Source organism: Tyto alba, unplaced genomic scaffold (assembly GCF_018691265.1).
Source record: "Tyto alba isolate M040663 unplaced genomic scaffold, T.alba_DEE_v4.0 Super-Scaffold_42, whole genome shotgun sequence".
In the NCBI taxonomy this organism is placed as follows: domain Eukaryota; kingdom Metazoa; phylum Chordata; class Aves; order Strigiformes; family Tytonidae; genus Tyto; species Tyto alba.
This window is the reverse complement of record NW_024881318.1, coordinates 17,648,655-17,671,040: the sequence shown is the minus strand read 5'-3', so window position 1 is coordinate 17,671,040 and position 22,386 is coordinate 17,648,655. Positions and strand designations below refer to the sequence as shown.

The 22,386-nt window shown below is 47.9% G+C and overlaps 1 protein-coding gene across 2 annotated transcripts; it reads left to right on the top strand.

Annotated features, from left to right (window-relative positions):
• The first annotated feature begins 1,327 nt into the window (after window positions 1-1,327).
• GDNF (glial cell derived neurotrophic factor) lies at window positions 1,328-22,269 on the top strand. 2 transcript variants are annotated; one of them, XM_042805001.1, is made up of 3 exons: window positions 1,328-1,940; window positions 3,178-3,276; window positions 19,365-22,269. In XM_042805001.1, exons 2-3 carry the CDS (start codon window positions 3,204-3,206, stop codon window positions 19,847-19,849), a joined length of 558 nt encoding a protein of 185 aa, XP_042660935.1. In that variant the 5' UTR covers window positions 1,328-1,940; window positions 3,178-3,203; the 3' UTR covers window positions 19,850-22,269. The 2 variants fall into 2 exon arrangements, with proteins under 2 accessions (XP_042660935.1, XP_042660934.1); XM_042805000.1 differs by having other exon boundaries at window positions 3,178-3,375.
• Window positions 22,270-22,386: the final 117 nt, after the last annotated feature.

Sequence of the window (22,386 nt, the reverse complement as noted above, 5' to 3'; positions counted from 1 at the left end):
CGGCCCGGCCGTGCCCAGCGCGGGTCCCTCCGTCCTCGCAGCTCCGGTGCCCGGCGCTTTACCGGAGCGGCGCGCCCCGGCAGCGAGCTAGTCTCCTGGGGGGTTCGCTGCTCCACCCCATACCTCCAGCGCCTCACCCCCCCCTCCCTCCCCCACCCCCAATATCCAAAAGCAAAAGATATGTATTTAAATAGCAGCAGGGCGGGACGGACGGAGCGGTGGCACAAGCCCTGCGCGTTCCCCTGCCGCCCGCCCGGGCTGCGCCGCGTTGATTTCATAGCACCGGCGACATGGGCACCTCATACCTCCGGACAACTGGGTGAGTCATAAATACACGGCGCAGGGCTGAAAGCCGAGACTGTTTACAGCCACTTTGCGGCGGCCTCCGGCGAGTCAAACCGCCGACACCCGCGCAGCGACCGGTTTGCGCGAAGGGGCCGCGCAGCGCAGCGCGGCTGCCGGCGGAGGGCGCGCACCGGAGGCACCTGCGGCCAGCCAGGGGCGAGGAGCGGGGCGCCCTCCTCGCCGCCGCCCGTCGGTCCGTCCGTCGGTCCGTCCGTCCGCGGCGGCGGGCGGTCGGCGGCGGGCGGTCGGCGGCGGAGCGGCGCTGGGCGGGGGGGGGGGGGGGGGGGGGGGGGGGGGCGCGGTGTTGGGTTACCCCGGCCCGGCCCGGGACCCGCCGCCGTGGGGCCAGCGGGTGCCGCGGGGCTGCGCCGGCGGCCGCGCAGCCCACGGTATGTCGGGCCGGTGACTTCAGCCGGGAGATATTTGGAGGCTCCGCGGGGTCCGGTGCGGGGGGCCAGCGTGTGTTTGGGTCTGAAAGCGAATCAGCGGAGGGCGCGTCACTGCCAAAGGGCCCTATAAATCCATCTGCGGCGCCGAGTCGCCCTGGCAAAGCCCCCGCGTCCGCGCGTCCGGCTCCGCGGTCCCCTCCGCCCGCGGGTGCTGAGCCCCCCGCGCCTCGCCCAGCCCCGCGCCCCCGCCCGCCCAGCCCCGCCGGCCCCCGGGGAGCCGGGTGCGCCCAGGCCCGGCCGGGGCAGCCGGATCGGGCCGCCCCCCGGCACCAGCCCGGCTTCCCGCCGCTCCCGCCACGCTCCTCGCTTGGATCTAAGCTTTCGCCGCGACGGGACCCCCGATCTGGAGGAGGAAGCCTCGCCGCCGCTGCTGCTGCTGCTGCTACCGGCTCTACAGATCCCAGCGCCGGCCTCTTGATTCTCCCAGCAGGCTGAGGGGGCTGGTTTGATTTCCTTTTTTTTTAAATTTTTTAAAAAAATATTATTATTTTTCCTTCTCCTTCGCAGCTGGGGTGGGGTTTTTTCGTTTTTTTTTTTGTTTTTTTGTTTTTTTTTTTTTTTCTCCTTTTTTTTTTTTTTTTTTTTTTTTTTTTTCTTCCCGCCGTTGCGTGCGTGTCCGAGCGGTGCGCGGCTCCCCGCGGCGCTGGACCAGCTGGCGTTACAGGAGCCCTGATGTCTTCATCTGACTCCCCGCAGTTGTTGATGGAGTGTCTTTCTCAGATTTCCAGGCAGGGTCCCAAGAGCAGCACCCAGAGCCAGCTCCCGCTGCCAGGCGGCGCTCCCCGCGGCTCGGGCAGCTCCCGCCGCTGCTGAGCGCGGCTCCGGGGCCGGAGCGGGCGGAGAGAGACCCCCACGGGGCCGGAGCGGGCAAAGACCCCCGCGGGGCCGCTCCAGCCGCCGCCACAGCACCTGCTTGTGCTGGCGGCTGCCCTCTGCTTCCATCCAGACTTGCGACCTTGCCCCCCCCTTTCCTCCATACCTCTCCCCGCCACCCCACACCCCCCCCCCCATCCCCTCCACTCCCCACCCCCGCGCAAAGAGGGTCCCGGCGGTCGCACGCCGACCTGGCCCACATGCATCGCCCGGCCGCCCGCTCGGCACCCCGGCGTTAATGTCCATCTCAGGTCCGGCGAGACCAGCTCCGAGGTGAGGGCGAGGCGAGGGCGGCGGCGGGACGGGCGGGACGGGGCGGGCACCCTCAGCGTGGGCACGGGGCCGCCCCGAAGCCCCCCGGCCCCGGCGAGGTGCGAAGGCGGAAAGCGGGCGGCAGCCGAGCCCCCGGCCCCGCCGGTCCCCACGGCGGGGCTGCGCCCCCCGGGCCAGGCAGAGCCCGGGAGCGGCGGGCGGCCCCGGCCGAAGCGGGCTGGAGGCAGCTGCCATCCCCGGGCGGCGGGCACCGGGTGTGTGCCGTGGCTGTCTGTGGGCAGGGCGACCGGGGAGCGGGGAGGAGAGGGGGGAAAGGGAAAGGGAAGGGAGAGGGAGAAGGGAAGGGAAGGGGGAGAAGGGAAGGGAAAGGGGAAGCTGAAAGAAGGAGGAGCGGGAAGAGAAAGAGAAGAGAAAGTAGAGGAGAGGGAAACAAGGGGGAAGCAGACCAGAAGGGGAGGAAAGTGAAAGAGAGATGGAAACAGTAAAGAGAAACGGAAAGTGGAAAGAGGAAAGGGAAGTAAAAATATTGAAACAAGGGGAAAGGGAAACGGGAAGAGAAGGGGAAAGCAAAAGAAGAATGATAACGGGGAAAGGAAGGGAAAAGGGAACAGGATAGGGAAAGAAAATGTGGCAAGTGAAGAGGAAAGGGGAAAAAGAAGAGAGAAAAATGAAAAAGAGGGAAAGGAAAGAGAGGATGGGAAAGAGGAAAGAAGAAAAAAAAAAGAGAAGAGAGGAGAGGGGAAGAAGACAGGGAGAGGAAGGTTTGCTTGTAGCACAATAAATGTGTGCAGCCCCACACTCCAGATCAGCCCAGTCTGCTCTGGCCCAGCCCAGGGACAGGTGCCCTGGCACCGCCCGGGTGCTGGAGGAGGACAAGCACAAGGTGACCTGACTGCCAGCACAGGGACATAGTCACACTCCCACCTCCCTGGGCACAGGCTCCTGGGACCTGCCTGCCCACATGCCCCAAAGCAGCTCGCTTGGACATAGAGGGGCTGGAGGCCACCCTGCACCTCCTTCTCCTCCACCTCTCACTGGGGAGAGCCCACCTCCCCTGCTCTGGGAGGCCAAGCTGGGCACAGGTTGTTTCCCCTACTTTGTCCCTGGGCCTGGCCAGGGTGGACCTGGCGGATATGGGGTGCAAGGCTGCTCAGCTTTGTGTCTGGGCTGGCAAGGAGGGGGCAGGACTGGGGGAGCGCAGACACTGGGGGCTAACCCTCCCTCTCCTCTCTGCCAGGGGCCCGTGTTGGAAGGAGATCTAAGATGAAGTTATGGGATGTTGTGGCTGTCTGCGTGGTGCTGCTCAACACGGTCTCCACCTCGCCCCTGCCCACCGGTAAGACGCCTCCTGAGGGGCCCCCTTCACTGGTAGAGGGGCCTGAAGACGATCTCTCCCCCATCAGCCTGCTGCCTCCCTATGCTGTGCAGAGTGACTGTAAGAAACATTCCCCTTTGTAGCCACTGCTGTCTGTCTTGCTAAACCCGCTCCCCTTTGCTCAGTCATCAGTATGAGGAAATGACCCCGCCACTTTCTGCCCACACTTGTCCCTCAGGCAGGGTCACTGGCTCTGGTCTGGCTCCAGCAGCTCCAGTCCAAGTCATCCTCCAAAGCTTGGGGTTGGCAATTGCAGTGCCAATGCCCCCCCTCCTCCCCACCTCCAGCCCTACCTTCCTGGCAGTCCTAAGATCCCTTTGGTTGAAGAACCTGGAGAGATGGGAAATATAGTTGTATGTAGAGGGGCCAGGAGGAGGATCAGGTACATACATCTCCCAGTGCAGGCACTGAAACTCCTTCCCCACTGCTTCAGCCTCCTCTCTGTGCTCAGACCTGCCAATGCAATTATTCACTGTCTCTAGTGGGCGCAAATCCTGATGATGGAGATGGGGCTCCATGGTGGGAGGCACTGTACACATCCTGGAGTGCTGCTGAGTTTCATTATATCCTCCTTGGATCATGGCCCCAAAATTAGTGTGTCTGCATGGAAGTTTACAGAAGAGTAGTGGTGGCAGGGTTAGGAGCCTGGTGCAGAGCAATCCACATGAACCATCTCACAGTAAAACAGCTTACAATCCAATGACAGATAATAGTAATGCCTCGCTAATAATAGGTCTCTTACAATAGCAGATACAGGATTTTCACAGTGGTATATGAGTGTTTCACTAACTCTGGTGGCTTTTTAAAGTGAGAGTTAACATGACTCGGTAAGGAGTCAGAAAACACTTACATGAATTGTGGAGATGTTCACTTAGCAAAGGCACAGACGCAGCTTGGAGGTTGCTTCCTTTGTCCTTGGTCAGCCCTCTCTGTTTAGCTTGTTGCAGGATGCAGGCAGTATTCAGTAAATGGGATTCATTTTTATCTCCTTATCTGGAGGCATGTCCTCCCCCTGTGCCTGCTGCAGCTCCAGCCATGGGCAGCCCCGCTCTGGTTTCTCTGGGACCAGCCGGGCTAACACAGCGTGGAAGCACTGAGCGAGGAATCGTGTGCCGTGACTCCACTTTCATCATCCCCTCCCCAACACCCATCTGCTCTTCCACACACACATCTATGTCCTTCACTGTTTAGGCTTCTCTTTTTCCTTTTCTTGTTTGTGTTTCCCCCTGGCTGCCTTCTCCATGTGTCCCAGTCTGGGCTTCTGCTGCTCACAGACCAGCAGCCTCCATACAGGGAGGTCAGCCAAAAGTGGTTCCTCACAGGGCTCCTGCCTGCCAGGGCTTCATGGCCATCACATGTGATGATCTCCATGGCAAGCTGCGTGATGGATAGGTACTGTCCTACAAAAGGCAGTGATCAGCTTTTCAGGCAACTGTGCTGGTCCCCTCTGCACAGGCTTGCTGCAGCGCCAGTGGCAAGAAGAGCGTTAGGGGGAAAGCGGTGCCAGTCAGTTTGTAGCTCCAGCAGAAGCTACAGGGTGAGAGAGCATTAATGCTCCATCTTTCCAGTGGGATAGTATTTGTACAATTCCTGCTTTTATCCCAAAACTTACTTTGGGGAATACGGTTCTGGGTGAGCTAGTTTCTTTGCAGCAGCTCAAGGGCACAGGCAGCAGTAGTGGTCTTGTCTGTTCCTAATGTCCAAAACTTTTCACTGCTGCCTCTCCTTTATCCTGTGAATTGGGTAAACAAGAAATGGGAAGAAAGACTACTTGTGTTTTACCTGAGCTGTGGTAGTATCAATAGATAGCCTTTTCCACATACCTTTGTTTCCAGGGTGCAGAAGTAGGCTTTGCCAAGCAGAACTGTGTCGCAGGTTATTGCCCAGGATAATAATTTGAGAAAGGGCTGATAGTTTGGTCTCAATCTCTTGACCCTGTGGATCACAAATAGATGGACCTGGCTGCAAGGGGAAAGTCAGCAGTGCTGTTATTCACAACAGAAATTGGGGGAAACTCAGGGATTTCCTGTGGTCTTTGCATGTCAGCGGTTTACGCAGCACTCGTGCCCAAAAGTCAAAATCTCCGCTACATTGCCAAGTTGGATGAGTCAGGGGAGATCTGCAGAAAGGCAGCTGTAAGAGCACAGTGAAATACTTTGATCCACTTTTACACCATTTATAGTTGACTTAAAAGTGTTTGGTGTCTGGAGAGCAGTCTGGAATCACAGAGCCCACAGGGCTGGTCCTGTCCAGGCACATCACAGCCTTCCCACCACAGGAGCACTTTGTTCAAGTCACCACTGACAGTGTCTTTGACATATTTGTTTCTTTCCGCTTGGCATTTGGTGGCACACACCCTTCAGCACACAAAAGACATATAACGATTTACACAAGAGGAGTCAGATCTACACCATGTAGACTTCCCTCTCCTCTTCGAGCTTTCCCTTACAAGCAGAGGGCATGCTTGCAGCTCCCTGGCTGGTCTGCCTATGGACCTGCCTTGTCTTGGCATCTCTGTGGATACTGTTGGTCAGCTGCTTTGCTGAGGGCCTTTGCAGGGGGCAGCTCACAAAGCAGTGGGAGCACTGTCATTGCCCACTTTGGCTCATCTGCACAGGGCGATGTGTGGGTGCTGAGCAGGACTGGGTGTGGGTGTGGGTGTGGGTGTGTGTGTTCAAAGAGGGGTGCTCTGCTGTCCCCCAGAGTGCTCCCCTGTGCAGGCTGAGTGAGGAGTAGCAGTTGCGCTCGAAGGTGTGCATTACTCTTGTGCCAGAGAGGTTGGCTTGCAGCAGGGGTTAGTAGGGTTGTGAGATCAGGTCCCGTACCTAAGGACAGGCCAAACACTTTGCTGGAGCACAGATCTGCTTTCCCAGGCCCTTGACACCTTTTTGCATTCTCATTGCTTGAGATTTCTTTCTCTGCAAAGTGCTCTTAGGTCACCTGGCGTTACCCCATCCCTTTCAGATTGGCTCTAAATCTTCCTTTGTTCCAGCCTACAGGCAAGGTCCTAGACTCCTGGGCTGATCAGGTGTAGTGTGCTGACCTTTGCTGTTCAGGGCAGTAATTGGAGATGGCAGAAGGTGTTAGCAATTGCTGTCTTCTGCATTTTTTAGTGGACTGGAGGCTGGAGTGAGAGTAACCTCCATACATGCAGTGCATTTGAGATTAATCCAGTGACTGTAGGTGTTTTAGGCATCAGTGTTCATGGGATAGCTTATTTCACACAAAGAAGGGTTGCTGTAAAGTTTATAAGGTCAGAAAACCCTTTCATTTCCCTTATGCTACATTCTGCTGGAAGAAGGACACAATTAGCTTAAATAGCAACTGCAATCAGAACAAATATAAACCGATTTATTAGAAAATAAATACTCAGTCAGCAGCTTCAGAAGCATGATAGCACAGAGGAAGCCAAACGTGATTTCTCTTAGACACAGTTCCCAGTGAATACATTTTGTAACTGCTTGTTGCTGTATAGCCACAGTCAACATGTATGTGAGGACTAGAGTATCCTAAAATCCAGGATGTGATCTATAGTGTCTTCATAAGTGAACATCTTTGGTAAGAACTAGCGATAAGCCTGTAGAATTAAATGAAAAAATTACCACGGGCTTTTCTCTCCTAATAGGAGGAAAAGGTGTTTTTTGCATTATAACATCTGAGTTACTCTACACCACTGGATGGTCATTTGCTGTTGGAGCTCCTTTGGTATGCTTGTTACGCTCTAACACACCATGGTATCTGTGCATTACACCTCTGTTAAAAATTCTTCACACCCCTGCTAAGGGGTATTTAATGTTAAGTTACTGTATTCAGCTGCAACATTACCAACCAATATAGAAACTATCTAGAATAAACAGTGATATTGTAGGTGTCTTTAAGGCAAAAACAGCATTAAATTATACTTCCAACTGAATGCATTTCCTTCCCTACAATATTTATTAGGTACATTCTGTGTTACAAACCAGAACTCTCATGTTTCCGTCCAGGCTTTCTTGCTCAACACACCTACGATGTGGCATATGCGCTTGAGTCTAAGATGCCCTGAAGCTACAGAGATAGCCTGCCCGTGCACAGTAAATCCAGTGTGTCAGAGGGGTATCTGCCGCACCGAGCAGGCGCCGCACTGTGCCATTTTTATCTGTGGGTGTCCAGCACAGCCGGTGGGTGCACCCAGCCACTGTCAGACTGACTGTGCCTGTGTCCCTGGCACAGCATATATAAAGTTTGTTTGCGTGGGCACACCCAGGGTATCTAGGTATTTAGAAATCTCAAGCATTCGAGTTTGCCCATGCATGGGCAAAATTCTATAAGCAAGAACAGGACACATCTGGTTAAATCCAGATGCATGTAGCCATAGAAGCTGATTTCTCCACAGTCTCAGGTGTAAATACTGAATATACTCCTGTGAAGGGTGTTCTGGGGCTTAGGGAGGAATGGACTAAAATACAAGAGAATATGTGTTTATTCTCATTATAAGAGTTATCATTTGTTTAAAGTTTTATGTCCTTGCTGCTTATCAGTTTAGGGACCTCAGAAATTTCCCAGTGGAAATGTGGATCCTTTTAGATGTTTTGCAGGTGAGGGTTGCTAGATAACATACCTGAACATGCTTTTCTTGGTCACCTTTCATAGACCTCTTCAAATTGTATTAGAAATTCCTGTGTTCAGGGTGTGCAGATGACAAGCTGCAAAACCCTTCTTGAAAGGCTGAAGAATTCAGCTGTGTAGTGACTACTGATGTATTGATGGGGGAGGAATTACTGGTCCACTAGTAGAGGATCCTCAGATTGATAGGTTGTAATGTCTTTGAAAGTTATACTGTTCCTGAGTAGGACTGCATAAAGTTTAAAATACTTATAGTTACAGAGACTGAGAGAAGTCACTGGGGTCATCGAGTCCCATCCGCCACAACCACAGATGATCAGGGATTGACTTCTAGTGCAAATATCCAGTTTTCGCCCCCACACACACTATCAAGCAAATGCAACTATAAACCTCTAGTACACAAGCCAAACCCCACATAACTACACTTGTGGATTCTCATACTTCTGACATAATAAGTTAATGACAAATAATAAATGAGGAATGCTAAATATTGCAGCATAACCATGTTCAGGATCATCAGACATCTAAGTAGGCCACTGCCACATTAGTGCTGGTAGAGTGGTTGACACTGCAGAATGGTCATTTTTGACAAAACCAGCTGTAGTTTCTGATCAAGTAATATTTGGTAAGGGGAGCCAAAGGAAAGATTTCAATGATTCTTGCAAAACCAGTCCTGATTACAAAGAGAAAAAAGAAAATAGAATCAGAAAGTCTTATTTAAGACAGGTACAAACAAATCATTAAGACACAAAATATACATTAGAGTATGTCTGTTTTTAAGATCAAGGACAGAAAAATTAATTATGTGAGGCATTTAAAACATCAGCATTCTTTTTAAGGAAAAAAGCCACGTTGTACAACTTGGCCAATACTTAGGCTGTATGTATTGGTACAGCACTTAAACTGAAACCTACAGGTATATTTCTTTGAAGTCAGTGGGTCTTATACAAATGTTTTAATGATTACTGAAGAGGAGTAGCCTTCAAAAGAAGCAAACACTGAAATCAAAATACTTGTTTTCCCGTGTCAGGACCAGGCAATGTTACAGCAGTACACCAAAACTTCTCAGGTGGTCACATTTTTAGAGACAAGCTGGTCATATCCTCTTTAACTAACAAACTGTATACAAACATCTGAACTACCCCTGCTCCCATACAAAGCATGTAAGATTTCTTTGTCAAAGGCAGCTTTTACTCAGGAGATTTCTGACAGGGAGGTGTGGATCCAGCGTAGCGGCTGGGAAGGAGCTCATTCTTCCGAGCACACGCCAGCACCGTCTGGCAGCCCATGGTCCACACATCCCAGCATGAGACCTTTGCTTCAGAGTATGTAGCACCTGTCCTAGAGCCAAGAACTGATTATTACAATAATAACATTTGCCAAACAGCAATATTAAAACGTCTTGTAGAATTCCTATTGTAAACACATTGAAATGCAGGTAGTGAAAGGCAACAATGTAAGAACACATATTATTTACAGGTCATATCAAAAGCTGATAGCAGCAGAGATGGCCACAGGAGGGGCATCAGCCCTGGTTTTACCCGGCTGGCTCTGCTTTACAGCCCCCAGGGAAGAGACTGAGTAGCTTTTATGCCTATGCTTGTTCCTTGGGAACACCCCTAAAACCCAAGGGGAGATGCAGTGTAAGAGCACAGGCAACCCAGGAACAGTTGCTGTTAACTTATTTAGGAATGCTGTTCCCATTCAGTGAGTGGGCACCAGAGTGGGGCTGCGTGTCCAGTGTGGGGTTTTATTGATGTCATGCAAGGGCTGGGCCAGATCACTTCTGCACCAGGGATGCTAAAGATAATTTTGTTTTATTACTGACATTGTATTTCCTCCATTGTATTTGTATTGCCGCCATTAAAGTCTCAGTGCCGTGGCTGTTAGCTGGCTGCATGCTTCCATGCTAATAGAGGTCACAGGTTTCGGGTCCCACTCATACATACTCATTTGAGTCTCTCACAGGGTTGGGACAGAACCAGATATTAAGCATAAACCCAGGTTTTACTGGGAAGCTGGATATTTACTCAGCATGGTACGGATTTGGAAGGGTACAAGGCCTTAGGAGACAACAGGCAGGTATGTGCCTTGCCCAGGTTTGGCTCCTGCTCCATCACTGGCTTCAGGCAGGGCACTATCAGTTTTCCTTTTTTCTCCTTTTACACTCTTTATGCCACAACTTCTTCGGGTGCAGAGACTGCCTTAGGGGTGCTCAAGTACCTACATAGCCTGGTACATTAAGGCCCCAGTGTAGACAGGCTCCTGGCAGCTGCTGCAGGAGCTGTTGCAAAACCTCAAGAGTGACCGTGGAAAAACTGTCTGCTCCTCAATGCCTCAGAGCTGGAATTACAAAGCTCTGTATCAGAGGCAAGACCGCATCCTCCTGCTGCTCCTTTGCGGCTTGACTGCCAGGTGAGACACTGCTTTGCCCACCCGAGAGGCCAGAGGAGGGGCCCGGTGCCACATGCCTGCCCAAAGTCAGGCAGGATCCCGCGAACAGCCCTGCCTGGACCAGACAAAGAACAAGAAACTCTCGTAGACAGATCAGCTCGCAAGGCAGTTTCCTTTACTTTACCCAGTTCAGCCGACCTTGCTCTTTCCCCCTGCTCTCAGGAAGTTTCCCCATCTGGCAGCAATTGTGATGGTCCTGTTGTTTCTCCCCTTTCTTCTCCTGGTGGGAACCAGCGTTTCATACCTCTGAGAAAGCAGGCCAAGGATGCAAGGGAAGCCATTGCCCAGTATGCCAGTGTGAAAATACAAAGTACTCTGCAGATTTGCCGTTATGACCAACACAAGGGAAGTAGCAGGGTTAGCTAGTGAGCTGCAAACACAAAACTTGGCCACCCCATCATGAACAAGTACACCAGGAAGGTTTGCCCTCTGCCTTTCTCCAGTGCTGCCGTATCGTGCCCGACTGGTGTGCGTGGCCCCAGAGTCATCTTCCAGGTTACTTAGTACTTTACCTTGATGAGAGACAAATGACACTATTGAGAGGCTCTATTTCTAAGGATTTTCTGAGTCAGAGGGGAGGACAGAGCATGTCTTGAGAGCTGTTGAGGCAGGGAGTGAGGTAGTGAGCCAGAACTGTGTTAAACATTTAAAGGTGAACTGACCCTGGTGTATTCGATGCTCTGTTTCTCAGTGGATACAACCGACAGGTTTCCATTTCACTTTTAACTCTGTGGATTTTCATGCAAGGCATGAAAGCAAAGTCATACCTCAGAGAGGTGATACTTTAATTGTTTAAATCCTGAAAGCCTTTCAGCATAGCTACTTTTACACTTGCCTTTGCTTTGATGCTTGCATGTTAGGCTTTGTTTTTCATGAAAAATACTTATTTTTCAATAAAATAAATGCTTTATCGCCACCACAGTTGATGCTTTTTTACTTTACAAAGCAGAATGAGCATCACATCAGTAATTTTAGCCTCGCTAAGGTCACACTTCCACAAACAGGTTACCCGTGTGAGATGGAGGGATTCTGTATTTGGACAGGGCATGTCCACTATAATAACTACCTGCAAACAATACTTCAAAGCAAGCTAAATACAAAAATAATTAATGAATAAATGGTATATCAGAGTAATATTCCTAAGCAACAAAAAAAATGAGGATGGTTCATTGCAGTCACTGTTAGAGGCAAATTAATTGTCTATTTCCCACTAGCAGATGATCTAAGAAGAAACATCTTTATGAATATAACTTTGGAGGAAAGGTAAAAAATAACCAGGAAAGAAAGGAAATTAAAATATTTTAGTTATGAAGGATCCAGATTAAAGTATTAGAACTGTTTTTGAAAAAAGGGCCATTTGATCCTAATACAGATCTGGATCTTAGTTTTCTAAATAATGCTTACCATTATAATAAGATGGATTAACCGCCTTGAACTTTGAAATCATACTTTAATCTAGAGTCTGAATGATGCTGTTTAGATTTATCTAATTGAAAGACAGCTGTGCTTAAGTGAAATATCCTGGTAATTTTATTAAATGTTTGGCTTGACATTTTGATGTAGTAGCTATACACTGCCACAAATGCATGCATAAAAGCTACAATGTAAAACATAAGTATAATTTTATCACTTTTAGTATACTTTATGTGACTTCTACTACATCTCTTTAATTCAGGATATGCAAAATACCAAATGACGCCGCAGTGCTGTGATTACATTTTCCCAAGCTCAGTATGGAAAAACTATTCTATAAAGTACAAGCAGTTTCAAATAACTTAAAACATAATTTTATGAGATTCTTAAAAAAAAAAAAGGAAAACCCACTTATATGAATTATTATTTTGCAATTAACAGAATTTAAGCTTTTCTTGTAAACCATTATAGACAGTATGATCAGAAAAGGCTGTAGTTTGCCTTTTAAAACCATAACCAGACACCAAAATGAATAACTGGATTTTTTTCTGAAGATCCATCTGTTCCCACTGAAATCAATTTGTGGTCAGGTACAAACTGAGGGTTTCTTGCTCTACCATGCTGGGTTACTGCCACTGCAGGGGACTATTTGGCTTTAAAATAAATCTGTTGCTAATGAAATCAAAAGAGTAGTTTTACAAAATGTAATCGTGATCACATTTGAACAGACAGAAATAACTTGTCTTTTTTTTTTTTTTTTTTAAGTGGAGACTATTTTCTCAAGAATGCAATGAGTTTGATTTGGATAGTCATTTAGACCTATTTTATGTAGAAGTCTATCTGAACACTGTAATTTATTCTTCTAAAAAGTGCAGGCATCAGATCCTGGTCCTGCTGGCACACAGTGTCTCTAATTAATTGGAAATGCAAAGGCAGGTTCGTGAGGGGTTTGCAGTGGGGAAGATGCCTGGAGGAAGGCACGTTTCCCTGAGTGCCCAAAGCAAAGCTTCAGGGTGGCTTTCTGTAGAGGCTGGCGGGGAGCACCACGGGTGTTTGGCTGCAGGATCCTGTGCTCGTATATGCTGCCGGCTCTTGCAGTGCTCAGGAGACAGGAACTGTGCTCAGGGACAGGCAGGTCAAAGCTTCAGGTTCCAGAGAGCAGCACTGAGGCGAGAATTTTAGTTTGCATTCAAGAGGGACATTCCTAACCCAAGAGTTTGAGTCAAAACTATGGTCTGAGTGTGCCCTAAAGGTTCAGAAAGCAAGCAAACAGCTTGCAAACAGCAAGCAGAAGATGCAGATAGTCTTCATTTTTTTAATGAGCATTTTAAATTAGTCTAATTTCTTGTTTAACTCCTGGAGTTCTGGACATTTGGTGTTCACCAACTCTGCCCCCAGCCTGGTCACTCTTCTAGATTCCCATGTGCACCAGTCCTATGATGTTTCATTCTTCCTTCTTTGCTTTTTAAATTTTCTGGTCATCTGAGAAACTCCTGGCAGATCAAGATCCCTGGTTCAGCTAGACACGGGAGACAGAGAAGGTGCCCAGAGGCAGACACACACATGGGCTCCCATCCATACCCCGCCAGCTCTTGATACTCCAGCACTAGGAAGCAGTCCTGCTCTCGGGTTGCCACAAGAGGAAGAGTCTCTGCTTGTTTCTGCAGGGTGGTCAGGTCCCTGGCACAGCACTGGAAGTGGGAGCACGGGGGGGAGCTGCAGCGGTGCGAGGTGAGGGGGAGCAGGACACGCGCGCTGGCAGCCGCTCCCGCGGGCACCGCTGCCTGCCCCCCAGTCCTGCCTCCGGGGTGCTGGGCAGAGGCGGTACAAAAACGCGTGCCCGCGCACGGACTGCCTTCGAGGGGTTTCCCCAGGGGGTGGGATGGTCAGGAAACAGCTTTCGGAAACGTGACCTAAAAACCAAACGAAACCTCATAACTTGTGAGCAGTCTCAGCACTGTAGTCTAGGTGATGGGGCTCAGCCCTTCAGCCTGCCCGCTCCAATGGGGTCTGTGAGCCTTTTTCCCACACTGTGAACAAGACACACAGAGGCCCCATGTTCCCTGAGGGAGAATTTTACATTTCCAGGACATATGGTCCTGTCCCGCAGGAAACACCTGCTTTGAGGTACATCACGTGTGATCCAACCTTCGCTAGCCTATATTGAACACATGCTGTTGTGAGCTATCCCATCCTGTTCTATCCCATCCCATCCCATGCCAACCCGTCCCATCCTGTCCTACCCTAGGTGGCTTTGGACTTTAACTTCTAATTCCTTTGCACCCTGGAGTTTGGGACCAGGGACTACTGCTCCGAGATCTTTACTGTTTTTATTGCCATAGTATCTGAGCATTTTCTGCTGGCGCTTTTTACAGTGTGACAGGCATCTGTCATGTGTTTGTTCTCTCAGCTTTCCCACCAGAAGGCAAGTGTTGTCAGTAAACTAGTTTGTTTTGAAAAAATGTGTGTGTATAATTAGATATCTTTGTATGTGTGTATGTGTAAACACAACACACATGCAAACTGTGTATGTTGCAGGACGGGATAATATTATGTGCTTCTCTCAGAGGTGTGAAGTCTCCACAGAAAACTCTGTCAGCTGTGCAGTCAAGTCAGCTCAGTCCATGCAGTATTAGAGAAGCAAAGCTGCCGGGCTGCTAACCTTAGTTCTGAGACTTTAAACATTTTCTAAGCAGGGTTGGAGACAGAGTGTCTCAGTCAAGTGGCTTTATTCGGGCTACAAACCAGCACTCGATGCTAAGGCACCCCCTGCAAATCCAGTCATATTCCCTGGTCACACAGCTCAGCTCAGCACTCCCTTCACCCTCAGCAGCACTTGCCATAGTGCAGAAACCAAAAACCAGCCGGGACATGGTGGCTGTGGCGCAGAGACATCTTGGCATCCCTGGATCACATCTACGAAGTGCCCATCAGGATGGGGTGGTCCTGCTGTCAGTCTTCTCCACCTTCCCTTCTGCCCATTAGCCTTTTAGAGTCTTTAGTCCTTGGTCAGTGGTTATTGCTTATTCATGTATGATGTCTGGTGGTAGCTTAGCCCTTACCTCTAGTGCCTTATTTTAGCCTGTCACACCTGGTGTTAATGCTGACATTTCCAGTTGGTTGCCTAGGGTCCTACTTCAGAAGTTTTTTACAGCATTTTTTTTTGGGCTCTCAGGCTTTGCACCCATACATTGGGCAGCTGTAAATCCCTACTGAGTCATGACTGGCACCTTGTCTTAGGCTGCTAGGTTAGTTCCCACTTTACTCCTGGGTGTCAAGGTTTCCTTCAAACCCCTGTGATCCACTCCTAGTGATGGTAGTCATGCTGATGACTGTGCTGCATTAAGCAGAAGAAAATTAGCACCGAGCCACATCCAATCAGTATGAGCCCCGTTGCTTCGGTCCATGGTTCAGTGGTTGCTGGGTCCAGCTGCGCTTGTTGCAGTACTGAGAGCACAGGCTCATGCCGCCGAGTATGCGTTGAAACCTGGCTTTGCAGAATTGTGTAGTAGTTTGGGGCTGTACCAGCCAGAGGCTGGCTGATTGCAGGGATTGGAGGTGTTCCTCGAACAGTACAAAATTATGGAAGAAAACTTGGGGTAATTGGCAGTCCACTTGGAAGCTGCCAAAAAGAGCATCGTTGTACTCCTCGTGACTAGTTTGGGACTTCACAGGCAGAGTCTGTTATTGCTTACAGGAACTTGTAAGGACTCATTGAGCAGCCCAGTAATGCAGCTGACATTGTGTTAAAGTGGTGTACCCACATAGCCACATAGCAGCAGACACAGACCAGGGTCAGTAGCTCCAGCACGTTTTCTCGAGGGAGGCTCTGTGCCCACTGATCCCACTGGTTCCCTAACATCACGCATGTGCCTAGTGTCTCCTCCAGTGATGTAATCTCCAAATACTGAGGGTTACTGCAGGAGTCCTTTCAATAGATTTGGATATCTGCTTGGTATATTTTCCAATCCCCAGGGGCTGAAGGGGAAGTCCACCCTGGAGACAGAGAATTGGCATTCATCTTACTCATAGTGCTGGCATCCCTCCCAGTAAGTCTCCCAAGAGGCCTGATGTTTCAATAGTGGATGAGCTGAGCAGGGATCCCCAACTCCATTAGACGTATTAACCACGCACACCTCATTCCAGGTTACATCTTGGAGAGCTTCTTGCATGGTTTGTGTTAGAGCCCCAGTGAGATTAGTGGGATCAGTTGTGTTGCCAATTACCCCATTTTCTGGTTGCAGCAAATCCGTGCATATAGGTGGGGCTTCTCTAGTTGGATACACCGTTGACTTGATTACTTGATCTACTTTTTTCCCTACTGCTTCTACCTTCTGCAGGGTTGACACCCTATGCCTATTTTAGTAGCCTTTCATAGGGCTCTCCTACTGTGTGTTTCCTCCACCTTAAGTATCATAGGCCTCTCACAGCATGGAAGGCTCTCAGCAACGTTAGCTGCTTTGGTACAGTTGGGGTAGTGATCACACATGAACCAGGACAGGTGTCAGTGTGGGCTCCAAGCCTGAACAGTCCAAAACATGGGCCTTTCCTCCTTTTTATCTACCCTCCAGGGCATACTTGGATTGGCCTGGGCAGGACATATAACTGTCTGACTAATATTTAACCAAAGTAGACTCCTGCATATAACACTGTCACAGGGGTAGGTGATATTTTTGCACCTGAATTGCAAACAGTTTAAAAATGGTGTGCCCAGTTGGGTTGTTATCTCTTCACTTAATCCACAGTTTTGTTTCTCCCTTCTTAAGTGGGGAACACTTACTCCCCTTGTTGCACTGGTGGCACACCAGGCTTGGGATAAGTATGAGGCTGAAGGCTGCAGACAAGAATCTTTACCTATAGGTTGGGTTTCCCTGTAACAATCTCCCATCTCCTTCCTGATAGTTGACCATTGCATGAATTTCATTGAGCCCTAGCATGCTTCCCTGATGGTTGTATTTCACTGTTGATAGCCAACATCTCATTGAGTCATACTGCTGCTACAAGGGTTGGACCAGGAGTATGTGGCAGAGGTGTGGGACAGGGTAGTCACAGTAGTGTGAGAGGAGTAATTTGAAGGCAAGAGTGGAGAATGGCACAGCTAGAGGCATCTCCTCAGGGCTATATCCTTCCCTTATTGGGTTATAAGCTAAGAAACATGGTTTGTGTGCAAGAAATGTAGAAGTCCACCCAGCCACACAGCAACAAATGCCTCCTGCCAAACCCCTCTCCACCTGTATCTGTGCCAGGGCCAAGCTTGTACTTCAGCAATGGGGGCTATGTTAGCATCACGTGAATCATCTTGCTTGACTGAGTCTAGCAAGGTATTTTCTTGCTTTTAAAGAATGTAGTCCACCCATCACCTTGTCATGGACCTTGGTCAGTAGGGCAGTATTTGTATGGTGTAGACAGACAAGCCTGCCCTGCAACAGAGCTGGATGGTACATCCAATGGACATACCTATCCAAGCTACCCTCCTCCAGTAGGTATGGCTCACAGTGGGTATTTTGGCACTTGCTACAGAGTTAGTGACAGAGAAGTGCAAGAAAGGTGCACTTATCACTGGTGTCACAGGAATATGAGGCTTGGTGCAGGGTCCTGCCTTGTTCAGGTCCCATACAGCTGTATAGATAGCAGTTATCGGTCCTTCATGTCTTTTGGCAGTCACTGGTCTGTGACGTTGCCTTTAGCATGGATATCTGTAAAACAAAGTGTAATTCACTTCTACTAGTCTCAAACTCTACAGTTTACCAGATCCCACTTCCCATGTGCCACTCTTGTTATGTGAAGGTCCAAGATTACCTGCCTCCATTACTCTTTTACCAGTCTGTACTATTTTACTGGAGCAGTCCATGAAAAGCCATATACACCTGATCCATCACCATGGAGGGGATGCCCTAGGATGTGGCTGCTTTGGGGAGGGGTCCATGTTCCTCCTTACATGCAGATGCACCATGTTTCAGCAGGTTTATGCACTAACAGGGTTAAGATCCTGCTGCCTGCATCTCCTCTGTATTTGGTGCTTCTACTGAGGATATGAAGGTGCACCTTCTCTAGGCAATGGGAGGCAGCCTTATGTCTTTGTCTCTAATGTTAACAGAGTCCATGCCACTGCGTATGGGCTGCATACATGCACTGCCCGGTCCCCAATCAGGGCTCCTGTCTGTTACAGTGCTCATTAGGGAAATGTGGTGTTGAGCCTTTGCCTAAGGAGCTGTTCCTATCTCAGCACCTGACCCGCTGAGAGCCTTAATGGCTCAGTGGATGTACCAACCCCTGCCTGGGTGCACTGCGTTAGGTATCGCCTTTCCCAATATTTTCAGTTCCTGGGAGATTTGTAGGAGTCCTTCTGGAGATGGACCTTCTGTACACACGTGCTGGGCCAGGTGTGTGACACTGGTCTGTAATGTGGGTGGGCACTTAGGAATTAAGTACAGAAGTAATCATCCCCTTATGTCTTACTGCAAAGGAAGTAAGTCCTCAAGTCTTGATTTTTGGCACAATGAATGAGAACAAAAAATCTCTATAGTGCAGTGTAGTTTATGTGTTTAAGAGACAATCATTAATACAACTAAAGGCACCTACACACAGGCTCCTGACAGCCTGACCCTCCATTAAATCACTGTTCACTAAAACAGATCACACTGAGGGATTTAGTCCATGGGAAGTTTAAAGATTTCAGAATGTGTTTTTTTCCAAATCACTCTGAGAAGCTGAAATCTGAGGATATTTCAGAACAGGTTCAATTTTACCATCCTTGAAGAGGTTCATTCTGCTAGTATCAAAACATTTAATTGATTTCAACATTCAATTTACTTGAATAATTTATCACTGTTAGAGTATATATCAAGTGAAAAATGGAACAAGTATTTTAACTTCATAAAAAGAAAGCGTGTTAATATTTCCATTGAAAATTAACATAATACTTCTATTCTGACCTATTTCTATTCAGTCTAATTGGCATCTTGTGATACAAAATACTTCCATGAGAAATTTTTTGAAAGCTCTGATAATAATTATCCCCTAGCATCAGTGAAAAAGCAGGCATTCAGCCAGGAATAATAGCTCAGCCTGATACCCCAGGAAATTCCTCTTTCTGTCATGCCCAATAACCTTATCAATGGGTGGCTTTGGCAATACTAACCGTTGCTGGTGTGCAAAGACAACAGTTAACAATTATAATCACAAAATTGCTTTAAAGAAATCTTGTCCTTGTGCTGCTTTTCTGGGTAGAATAGGTATACCCTCTCTATAGTAGCTTCATCCACCCATTAAGTAATTTTTGTATCATGACATGCTTTTCCTTTCCTCAATTTTGACAGGGCTCATGCAATATTGAAAGACGTGCTGAAGTGCTACCAGGCATCAGCAGACACCTACAGAGATACATACATATCTCATTTATTTTTCCCCAAATGAGTTTCCATGATGACCTAAACCACCCAAATTCTCCCTGATTTCTGAGGGTCCTGGGCACATGTGCTGAAGTGATGGGCAGGGCAGCTTGCATGTGTCTAACGTTTTTGAGCCATGAATGACAACTGACATGTGACAAAGCCTTTTTTCTCTTTCCCAAACAGCTAATATGCCAGAGGATTACCCAGATCAGTTTGATGAGGTAGTGGACTTTATTCAAGCCACCATTAAAAGACTGAGGCGGTCACCAGATAAACAGACTCCGATTTTTTCTAGGCGGGAGAGAAACCGGCAAAATGCAGCCACAAACATAGAGAATTCCAGCAAAAAGGGAAGAAGGAATCAAAAGGGCAAAAATCGAGGATGTGTCTTAACAGAAATACATTTAAATGTGACTGATTTGGATTTGGGATACGAAACCAAAGAAGAGCTAATTTTCCGGTATTGCAGTGGATCTTGTGATGCAGCTGAGACCACCTATGACAAAATTTTAAAAAACTTAACCAGAAAGAAAAAACTAGTCACTGACAAAGTGAGGCAAGCTTGTTGCAGACCCACAGCCTTTGATGATGACCTGTCCTTTTTGGACGATAACCTGGTTTACCACATACTTAAAAAACATTCCGCAAAAAGGTGTGGATGCGTCTGACAGCTGCACGCCAGAGGCAGTGCCAGTTTTGCATTCCTGCTAGGATTCAAAGAGAGGGACCAAGGTTCCTGGGGATATGTCTGCTCAGAACGGAGAAAATAGGACCAAGAACGCAGAACAAGGGGTCATGAGAGCCCTGGGGAGGGGGGTGGGGGGCAAGGCAGCATAGGAGGATGGAGACTTTTGACATCCTACAGAAAAGTAAAGAAAAGCTCAGGTGGAGATGCCAACAGCCGGATGGCATGTGCACTCCCTTTCCCATTTGACACAGTCCACCATCAGTGAGACCCAGACCCATGAGGAATGTGCTTAAAAACACAACCTTGCCATACCATGCTGTGTTGTAGTTATACCATCCATGCCGGCAAGCCTAGCTGAGAAGTAGCTTAGGAGTACCTTACTCATCCCCTGTGCCCTCAGCTTTACTGTAAAACACATTGTGCTGCTGTTCATTGAAGGGCGGTTCCTAAGCATTTGGGACAACTTCTAGGTTCTAATAAGATTAATCTTGTAAGTAAGATGATATCAGGCAAATATCAAAATTTCCAGGCTCGAGTTCTCTAGGGCCAGTATCAATACAAAGCAAACCAGTTCTACTTACTGGTTAAGTCTGGTTATTTCCAGCTCATGTTTCTTTAAAATGAGTGTAGGATTTAATTCTTTGGCTACTTGTGAAAAAAAAGTTGAGTTTTTAAGCACTTCTTCCTAGTATAGTAAGAGATAACAAGCCCGGTCTACAAAAAACGTGTTTCTTTAGGTTTACAAAGGACTAATGTCACTTGCGTAACTACATTTCTATTTGGTCATCGTGAATGAGCAGAGACTACTTGATGCAATGCATCCGTTCTGAGACATAAATATACAGAAGATATTTATTGAGATTAAGTTATTGTTATTTATTACAGTTCAGTAATGAGTCTCCCTTCCTTATTTATTAAAGTTTCTTTTCAAAGGTGCCAAAGTAGAAGGTGCTTGGAAGATAAAGAGAGACAATGAAGTTGGGAACAGCGGTCCATGCTTTTGATTGAAAGTGTTAAATTGAATACAAAAAATCACTTACTTTACCTTTTTTTCTTAAAAAAAATCCTGATTATGTTCACAAAATGTAGTGCCAAAGCCTGCAGCCCTTCCTCCTGTTCACTGCTACTTATGAAAATTACTGCAGTTATTACATGCACAGGAGCAGCAATGGCTCTGAATGAGTGAGGGTCACAGGACTTGGCTCAACATTAACAATTTGTTAGAAAAACTAATTCTAGTTATATTTTAAATGTACACACGTATTTTTCTCACACTTTTTGCCAATTGACCTCATATAACTATTGACAAATGGAAAATAATCACATTTAGCCTTATAATTTCTTGTTATATTTATTTAAGCTTTTCCTTCCGTATTTCCGTATAGAAGAGGTTAAACCCCTCTTACTAGTTAGCCCTGGATTTAATATAGCCTGCAGGTAAACAGTTGTGTTAAATAACCAAAGTGTTACGTATAATTTGCTGAAACATTACAAGACTGTACCCACGCAGCAGAACAGTCTGAGTTTCCTTAGGATGAGGAAGATTATAGAGCAAAAGCATTCATACCTGACCGCTAATACAAGCTCTCATTCTGGAGACTTTTTTCCTGAAGGAGCAGAAGTGCAGGTCACTAGACATACCTGACAACCAGTGAAGCATCAGCTCCCACAAAAACAACAGGACGAAAAAAAATCCTTACCGAAACCCAAAAAGCAATGGTCCAACCTTGTATCTCATGCATGCGGTGGCTCTCCATACTCATTTTGCTGTGGGCCCCTTGGGGTGCCACAGAAGAAGGATGTGGAGATCAAAAAAGTCCAGAACAGGCATAGAAAGATGTACCAAGTATATGAAACGTAATTCAGCTCTGCATCCGCTGCCCTCCCGGATGGAGGACGGGCATCCCCAGAACCCACCCATGGGGTCCACTCTCACACTGCCACGGGGACACCTTACCCTCCACACAGGGCGGGGATGGTACAGCTGATACTGCCACCAGCAAAAATGCAAAAACCTGCATTTTGGGGCCAGTAAAAGCCTGCTAAGCTGAGGGTCAGTGGCACTTCTGGGTAGCTGACCAGTGGCAGCACTCAGAGGTGTGCTTTCACTTGCCTCAGTTGCTGAAAACTTGGCCCCAAGCATCTTCTGTGCAGCTTGAAGAGGCTGCAACCAAAGCAAATCACTATGTTCAAAATACAAAAGGGTAAAGTTCGTGATTTTTTTTTTTTATTTTTTAGACCTTACTGAAGGCAGGAGTGTGCTTCTCTGGGGTTTTTTACTTTACCTGCAATTTATGTCTCAGTCATTTGTGTTAATCAACCAAAGTTCTCTACAGACTTTATTTTTGTACAATATTCATTTTATAACTTTTTACAAAATAAAAATCATTTCTATTGTTATGTGGTCATTGCTTGTGTGTCTTTCCCATTGTACCATTTCCAAGTTACAGTATTGCCCAGTTCCCAACCCACATGGGGCAATGCTGAAGAGCCATCAAGTCCTCTACACAGTGGAGC

Bases quoted from the DNA above. Each gene is read 5' to 3' on its own strand.
- GDNF (XM_042805000.1), top strand. From the start codon at position 3,204: ATGAAGTTATGGGATGTTGTGGCTGTCTGCGTGGTGCTGCTCAACACG. The intron at 3,376-19,364 runs GTAAGAAACATT...TTTCCCAAACAG, and splicing joins CTATGCTGTGCAGAGTGACT to CTAATATGCCAGAGGATTAC.